Below are 9,210 nucleotides of genomic sequence, written 5' to 3'. Positions count from 1 at the left end.
AACTTTGGGTTCTTGGCCAAATTTATTGCAAAGGTGTTGTCAATCATGAGTGGAGTTGATTGTACTTGTTTTACCTACAAATCTTCAAGAATTTTCCTGAGCCACACAATTTCTTTTGTTTCTTCAACTGCTGCCACGTATTCTGCTTCTGTTATGGAATCTGTTGGAACTGATTGTTTGCGTGATCTCCAGGAGACAGCTCCTGATCCAAGACTCATAGCATATCCTGAAGTAGATACCCCAGTTTCTTTGTCTCCATCGAAGTCTGAATCAGAGTATCCGATCAAGCTGAAGTCATCCACCTGTGTGTACTTGATTCCAAAGTATTGAGTTCCCTTCAAGTACTTTGTTGTAGATCTAACCAGGAAATATTATAGATCAAATACGAAAATATAAGATAATGCAAATAAACCCAAGAATAAGATGAAATGATTCTTTATTGATCAAACCCTTAAGGTAGGGCAACACCATACATTCACTCCTTAAGGAAGGAGAATACTCCACAAGCCATATGCCTGTTCATACAATAATACTTCTCTTCATGTCCCTCCATGTGGAGTCTCTAGCCTCTATATAGGCCTCATACATACAATACCATGCATCATTACCATGGTTTCCTCATACCATCAACTAATACCATGGGCCCATTACATTATTATTAACTACTTGTGGTCCCTTACATGACATGGGTTAACCACCTTATTTATTACTATGGCCCATCCCATCATTACATTATTACCTTGGGTACCTCCCTTGGTACCCCATATTACCCCCCCAGGTACATAACAGACACTTAAGATACACTTTGTGATGACTGTGATGACACTTGTGCGACAATGCTTAAAACTTTGGAAATGACTGCAACGAATGTTTATATGGTTAGAACAAGTCATTTACACAAATGAGATATCTTGAAACCACCAGAACATGCTTATATATATGATGCGACAACTAACATGCGAAAATACGACATTTTTCCTATATTGCAAAGGGGACAAAAACTCCTCATAAAATCACATGGAATGAGTTTCAAAGTTTGCAATGACAATGTACAAGACCAAGGAAGGCTCCAAAATTGAGCGCAATCCAAAATTTTGGAGGGTGTTGTAGCAACGACAACAGGAGGGAAGAACAAAGACATTGAGAGAGAGAGGTGGAGAGAGAGAGGGAGTGACAAGGGACATATCAAGATGGAATAAGGGAGAGAGGAGACGAGGGAAGAGAGAGAAAATGAGAGGATAGAGATGGAGAAATAAGGGGAAGAGAGAGACATGGAGACATAGATATGGAGGGGGGAGAGAGGGGGAGAGTAAGAAGGAGAAAGCGAGGGAGATAATGACATAGTTGGAGGGTGGAGAGAGAGAGAGTGATGGTGGGGAGAGACAAAGGGAGGTGAGAGAGAAAGGGAGAGAGAGGAAGGAAGAGAGAGAGAGGACTTGAGAGAGAGGAGAGAGGGGTAGAGAGAGATGGATTTGGAAGGGGAAGAAAGACATTGAGAGAGAGAGATAAAGGTGGAGAGGGAGAGGGAGTGACAAGGGAGAGAGAGAGAGAGAGAGAAGGGAAGAGAGAGAGGGATAGGAAGAGGGAGGGAGAGAGAGATAGATAGATATAGAGAGTGAGTGTGTATGCTTTTGGGGTGAGAAGGAGAGACAAGGGGAGATAGAGATATAGATGGAGGGGGAAGAGAGGGTAGAACAAAGAGGCAAAGAGAGGGGGGAGGAAGATATATATATATATATATATATATAGAGAGAGAGAGAGAGAGAGAGAGAGAGGGGGGGGGCGGGAGGAAGATATATATATATATATATATATATATATATATATATATATAGGGGGGGGGCGGGAGGAAGATATATATATATAGAGGAGGGGGGGCGGGAGGGAAGATATATATATATATATATATATATAGAGAGAGAGAGAGAGAGAGAGAGAGAGAGAGAGAGATGTGTTTAGGGGGCTGAGATAGAGAGACAAATAAGGAGGGATGGAGGGAGAGGGAGAGAGAGAAGAAGAGAAAGATAGAGAAAGGGAGGGAGCGATAGAGAGAGAGAGAGAGACGGGGGAGAGGGAGGGAGAGAGAGAGAGAAGGAGAGAGGGAGGGAGATAGACACAGAATGGAAGGTGGTGAGAAAGGGAAGAATAAAGAGACACATAGAGACAAATACAAACATAGGAGTTAGACTTAAAATGTCATGAATATTTTTGTTTTTCACTAAAATAAACGTATTGATTTTAGTGTAGTTATTGATTTCTAATCCTATTTGATCGCTTGCACTATACGCATTGATTTCAGTGTGGATGCCAATTTCTAATCCTATTTAATACCTTACAATAGGTGCATTAATTTTAGTGTAGATGTTGATTTCTACTCCTATTTGATTGCTTGCACTAGATGCATTGGCTTTAGCGTAGATATTGATTTTTAATCCTATTTGATCGCTTACACTAGATGCATTGATTTCAATGTAGATGCCAATTTCTAATCCTATTTAATACCTTACACTAGATGCACTAATTTCAGTGTAGATGTTGATTTCTACTCCTATTTGATTGCTTGCACTAGATGCATTGGTTTTAGTGTAGATATTGATTTCTAATCTTGTTTGATCACTTACACTAGATGCGTTGATTTCAATGTAGACGTCGATTTCTAATCCTATTTAATACCTTACACTAGATGCATAGATTTCAATGTAGATGTCAATTTCTAACCTATTTAATACCTTACACTGGATGCATTGATTTCAGTATAGATGTTGATTTCTACTCCTATTTGATTGCTTGCACTAGATGCATTGGTTTCAATGTAGATATTGATTTATAATCATATTTGATTGCTCGCATGTATTGATTTCAATGTAAATGTTGATTTTTAATCCTATTTGATTGTTTGCACTAGATGCATTGATTTCAGTATAGATGTTGATTTCTGATTTGATGCAACTAGATGTATGATGTACATTAATTTCAAAGTAATTAGATTAATAATGTACATTGATTTCAGTGTAAGCATATCTGTGCCCTCTCCATCTATATCTCTATCTCCCAATGTCTCTCCTTCTTTATATTTCTACCTCACTGCTAAACACACACTCTCTCTCCATAGTTATATCTCTCTCTCTCCCTCCCTCCTTTTTCCCCTCCCTTTCTCTCTATTCCCTTTCTCTCTCTCTCTCTCTCCATATCTATATCTCTTACTCCCTCCATGTCTTTGCCCCCCCCTTCCATCTATATCATTATCTCCTCTTGTATCTCATTCTCACCCCCAAAACATACACACTCTCTCAGAGTGTAATCACATAAAAATTATTCACGATGTGCATTGACTTATGTGTTATAGTAATTCAACCATAAATACAATACTTTTGAATTTTCATCCTAAATAAGATGTTCACTTACCTGAAATGTTTGCTTCCAGAAACTTTAAACTATTTGTAATTGGCTACATTCTTATTATTCTCATTTGCCATCATTCAACTATGTTATTCACTTTGCATTCAAACGAGGCAATAGAAAATAATTATTATTGAAAATTATTTGAAGTTTAACACTCCATAAGTGAATGATTGACTTTGCAGAAAACTACTATTAATATTTGAGAACAACAAAGACAAGGTATAATGTTTACTACAATAAATCAAGTTAGCATATTTGAAATGATCAAAATAATTAGATGTTCAATAAATTTTGTATGACCACATCTAAATCCATCTTAATTCTAGATCTATCAAGCACCGAGAGGGATCAAATCTCTGGAGGTTTTTTAAGTGCAAAACTTGAATAAATATTTACACCATAAAAGATTTGATCTCTCAATAAATAAATGCAAGATAAATCTAATTGATTTTATTTTTACAATGTATTTTTTAAAACATCTTAAATCACTCAATTTCTAAATTTTAACTCTTCATATTTGCCATTCCAATAGATAAAACTAATAATAATAATTACAAAACATATCGAAAATTTAAAACGTTTAGGACACTCGTAAATTTTATATACGTAATCATCGAAGAGAATCTAGCTAGAAGTTTCGCAAGACGGCACGTGGCAAGCAGACAAAGTCACCTCCAGTTTATCCCAAATTATGGACAACAAAAACTCCACCAGCCGCTAAATTTAGCGGAGCCCTTCGACGTCGCGATAGCCGAGAGCACCCTTATCTCCTCCACTCTGTTTCATACATGCAACAAGCTCTGGCAGCAGCAATGGCGGCCCAGACTATCATCGCTGCCTCTATGGCATCTCCTCTAACATTCTCAAATGGCCACTATCCGTTTCAGTCCGAGTTCAAGGGCTCCGTGGTTCGAATGCCGCAGAGGGCATTTTCCTTCGCGCCTGCAGCCCGGGCGCTGACCGTCGTCGCAGAGGCCAAGAAGGCCGTTGCCGTGCTCAAAGGGAATTCACAGGTTGGGGGTGTTGTCACTCTCTCGCAGGAAGACAACGGTATTTCATCTGCTTCAATTTTTCCGTCGTTTGCGTCATTTTTACTCAAGGGTTTTGGTTTTGACAGCAATATGGGACAATGAGACAAGTGCCAGTGATTTTTTTTTTCCTGTCATCAGTTGAACTGTTATATGTATGATTTGCATTTTCTTTAATACCATTGGTGTCTGATTGTTTTCTATTAATTATCAAAGGTTTACTAAGTTATTTGTTTATTTATTTAATTTTCGTTTTTTTTGAAGGAATGCTGTATTTTGTGGGGAAGAGTGAGGAACAATTCAGGAACTGAATTGGGAAATTTTGAAAAAACCCACTAAATTGATTTAAATAAAAGTTTAACCTGGGCTGTATGATGCAATTTTTTATTAATAGCTCCTTTAATTTGATTCTGGATAGTTTATAGTCTGCTACTTGCCAGCTCTGGAATCGGGCTAGGCAGGTGAAATGAGTGACTTTTTAATTTTTGGTTTCTTCGAGTGTTTTTCTGGATGGACAAGTGAGTTTGCGCATCAGGCTGCCGAGTAACTGAGTCAATCTGAGTGGCATTTGATTCGAGTCATAGTGATTATGCAATTTTGAGTCAGATTCAAAGGAGCCAATTTAACTTGCTTTTTCAAACAGCAGAGTCAAACTGGGGAGTAGACTTGGACTCGAAAGAGTTTGGTGCACTGGATTAATTTTTGCAATCTCTTAGCACTAACACTGAAAGCTACATTCTCCGTTCTCATGCATTTGCACTGTATCTGGGGGATTACCCTATGGTGAGTTGGTAAAGGCGTTGCACTTGCTTGGGAGATGTAGAAGATTCATATTTCTCCTTCCATATTAAAGTGGGTTTGTACCATATGTTATCAGTTACTCAACCTGGAAGTGTTAGAAATGCATTTAGGCATTTTGGAAACATTTCCTTGTACGAAGTGCCTCTGAAGCACAACTGGAGCATTTCAGTGGCGTTTCAAATTTTTGACATGCTGTATCCTTCGATTCAGAGGATTGTTTGAGCCAAGGTTTTGACCATTTGTGCAGGCATTTGAGTCAGCGTAATATGGCACCCAAAACTAAAACAAAATATTAAAAAAAAGGATTGCTCACACTAATTTGTTACAAATCAAGTTATAAATAGAGAGCTGGTGCCTTTCTCCATGATAAAATTTTGTTGGTTTTATTTCCAAATTTCTTTCTCAATGATAAATTTTTGTTGGCTTTATTTCCAAATTCGAAATTCATGAATGGTATTCTGAATTTTATTAATGTCTCATGGTTTCTTTCTCTCTTTCACACAAACACACACATTTATGTATGAACTAGATGTATCCTAGCTGTCTTTTATTCTGATTTTTTGAAAATTGTTGTATTAATTTCAGATACTGTGTCCGTATTTGTGCAACTTAGGTGCCGCTGTCATGTGGAGTTGGGGTTTGTAGCTCCCCAACTATGTTGCTGTCTGTAGGGCAATGTTTTTCTATTATTATTATTTTATAACTGCTTCAAGAAACATTCCGTGGGAGGTTACACTGCAATGAGCCGACTTCCATTGGTTTAGTTTCTAGGTTTGAGGGTTTTTCATCCTGCCAAATTGCCCAGGACGTGCACACAGCCTGGTTTCTTTGAAAGTTATGATATGTAGCGGGACAATTCCAGCAAGAGAGGAACCCTGCTGTACAGCTGAACACTCTGTTGAGTCAAGTTTGCTGAGATGTGACAGTTGGAACACTTGCCGTGATGATGACACGTGTTCAAAACCCAGCAAGAGTACTGCCGGTGATAATGCGGTTGTTCAAGTCTTTCCAAGGTCCCGAAGTCATGGCTTCTTGGTGAAACGTCATTGTCATATAGAGCTGATATGGTAATGAGTTCTGTATCCTGTTCAATCAAAAGGGTCTTACTGATCCTAAAAATGCTCATTTGTCTCTCTAGTCAACCATGCTGCATTGAGAATGATTGTGTATGGTGAAAACATAATGGCTTTAATTGCGGTGTATGTAACGCAATACATTAAAAGGGATCTTGGGGGCCAAACGTCCTTGTTTTCTTCTATTAGTAGTTCCCAACCGGCATTTTTCTCTCAGACCTGCACAGCATTAGATGTGATTCATATGGATCCCCTTTATGTGGTCGAATATGTCTAAAATTTTCCATAACTTGTCTATTAGCGTAAAATTTTGCTTTATTTTCTTAATATTTTTAGTGCCCAGCCAGACCAAGAAGGTGTATGAGGCTGTAACAATATTTTTCGCTGTATGTGTGTTTAGGACCTAAAATCAAGGATCTCTGTTATTGGCTCCCTAATTTGTTATATTTTATCCGTAATGTTTTTTCTAATAAATATAATAAATATTGTTCCTCTAATCCAGTCTTTCTAGAAAATATTCAATGCAGTTTAAACTGTATTTTAAGTTGCAGGTCTGTGACGAGTAGAGTTAACCCATTTAATCAACCTTCGCTCCCCCATTTGTACAGCGTGATGGAGTGACTGCCATTGTAATATCCCTTTATTCTTTATCTGAACACAGTATATATTTATCAGTTTGGTAGGTAAGTACATTGTACCAGATAATCAGAGAAGAGGACTAAGGTTTCTTGGATTATAGTAAGTACTGTCTATATCAAATTGATGACATATTGGGTAGGTGCTTCAAGGTCTTATATAGAAGATATATCTTTACTGAAACTAGGAAAAATTATTTTGTAAAATGGACGGCACAACAACACAGCAGTTCTGTGCATACATAATATTGATAGAAAAGACATAGCAGATATATCTTTGGCAAAGATGCATACTTTAAAGTGCTTGCAAATAACGTAACTAATTGGCTATTTAAAAAAGGTAAAACTACAGTGTTACTGTTTACTATTTTGGCTTACATTAGTGCCCTTACTTTGATAGGGTTCTAATCTTTTTCCAAAGGAAAACCTTGTGGGAAAACCCAAGGGATATCTCCCCACATTTGTGGATGGGTCCCTAGTATTAAACCTGTCAGTATAGACTAGTGTGCTTCACTGGAGGGAGTTTGAATTGGGCACTTGCCAGTTCAGAAGTAGCAAAATGCCCAGCAACATTGCGACAATTGGTTGAGCCAACCCATTGGGCTTGAAATGTTTGAAGCAGTACTATCCCACCCTCAAGCACTTGAGCAAGAGTGAGGTTGCTGGTACCTTTCCAGCCCCAATAAACACGCAACTCACATGTGTTCCGAGATTGGCTCAAAGACTCCCCCGCTTTCTTGTTCGAACAAATCAGTGAGATTTGAATCTGGATGGGCAGGGGAAAAGTCCTCTTGCATTTCCATCACACCACATTCTTATGTGCAAGTGATAAGTTTCTATTTAAGTTAATGTTGTAATCAATTCAGTATTTAACTTGTTGGCATATTTTATTTCTATTTCAAGCTTTACATAAGTTTTTCCCCAAAACTTTATTTCTAAGCAACCTTTTTGTTTAAGAAAAGCACAGGTTTGTGATTTTTTTTCCTGTAGTGGCCAGTAAAAGATGTTTTGGGTTAATGCTGGTAGTTGAAAGTTGAAACTCTATTCTTCATTGCTAAAGCAAATGTTTGAAGATTTGGTACATTGACAATCATATCAGTTTTGTTGGTGTCGGCAAATTTGGTTTCTTGTCAGCTTTTGTCCTTATGAACGTGAACTCTAATTGATCAACAGCTATCACATTTGACAGGCAGAATTAATAGACTTTTGGGTTAGGTCAAATATTTCATTTGTTGCAACTATATTGGCTACCAAGATACTGCAATTGAAAACATTGGTTATTTTGCAACAGGTCCCACAACAGTGAAGGTCCGTTTGACAGGACTGACTCCTGGGAAGCATGGCTTTCATCTAGTGAGTATAGGATGAACTTTGGCACTTGTGAGTGAATTTCAGATTAATGGTGCTTATTAATTATTATTTTGAAAATGTACATGTGTGGTACTACGGACTAAGGTCTTTCCTTGGAATACACCAGGAATGATTTAATTATTGAATTATTTATTTTGACACACATTTTTAGAGCTAATACCTTACCTTTTCTCTGTTGTTTATAGCATGAGTTTGGTGACACAACCAATGGCTGCATGTCAACAGGTGACTTCTATTCTGTGATTTAGCAAATATTTTGTAGTTTGATGCTTCTTGAATTAACACCAATATATGTCTTTGTATTTGCTGATGGTTTGGCTATTTTTCAAAAAATTTATCTGTTCTCCAGGATCACATTTTAATCCAAAAAAATTGACACATGGTGCTCCTGAGGATGATGTACGCCATGCGGGTGACCTGGGAAACATAGTTGCGGGTTCTGATGGTAATTCATATTTGTAACATTTTTTTCTCTGACCAGAAAAATAATTTGTTTTGATTAAAGGACTTGGTTTTAAAGGTTTTATGTTTATTAACAGGAGTTGCAGAGGCAACAATTGTTGATAATCAGGTAGTTTTTCAAGAATTTGATTTACTTCAGTGAAGCTTTCTTTATTTTTTAACTAAAGCATTATTCTTATTAGCAAGTGACTTACGCTCAACTGCCAAATGGCTTTAAAGATGGTATTGGATGTGCGAGAGTATCCGTTCTGTTAGTTATATAATCTATTATTTTGCACTCCATTAAGATTTATATCCTTTTCTGTAACATCTCTTTTGGGATCGATTCCCTGACCTAATTTTTTTTATATGTGCAGATTCCATTGAGTGGACCTGATTCAGTTATTGGTAGGGCACTTGTTGTCCATGAGTTAGAGGATGACCTGGGGAAAGGTAGGA

The 9,210-nt window shown here is 37.5% G+C and overlaps 1 protein-coding gene across 1 annotated transcript in view; it reads left to right on the top strand.

The window, feature by feature from the left end:
- Nucleotides 1-4,111: 4,111 nt before the first annotated feature.
- The window catches only part of LOC149171768 (superoxide dismutase [Cu-Zn], chloroplastic-like), a 28,392-nt gene continuing 23,293 nt past the window's right edge, over nucleotides 4,112-9,210 (top strand). Inside the window, exons 1-6 of the mRNA XM_089424117.1 lie at nucleotides 4,112-4,452; nucleotides 8,231-8,292; nucleotides 8,496-8,535; nucleotides 8,660-8,755; nucleotides 8,850-8,881; nucleotides 9,129-9,204. Coding sequence (XP_089280243.1) covers nucleotides 4,191-4,452; nucleotides 8,231-8,292; nucleotides 8,496-8,535; nucleotides 8,660-8,755; nucleotides 8,850-8,881; nucleotides 9,129-9,204 — 568 coding nt within the window. The 5' untranslated portion in view covers nucleotides 4,112-4,190. The remainder of the gene's footprint in view (nucleotides 4,453-8,230; nucleotides 8,293-8,495; nucleotides 8,536-8,659; nucleotides 8,756-8,849; nucleotides 8,882-9,128; nucleotides 9,205-9,210) is intronic.

The sequence above is a fragment of the Pinus tabuliformis genome, chromosome 4_2 (assembly GCF_031772625.1).
Source record: "Pinus tabuliformis cultivar Carrire ecotype Pingquan chromosome 4_2, CPIR1, whole genome shotgun sequence".
NCBI lineage: Eukaryota > Viridiplantae > Streptophyta > Pinopsida > Pinales > Pinaceae > Pinus > Pinus tabuliformis.
This window is presented reverse-complemented; position numbering and strand designations above follow the sequence as displayed.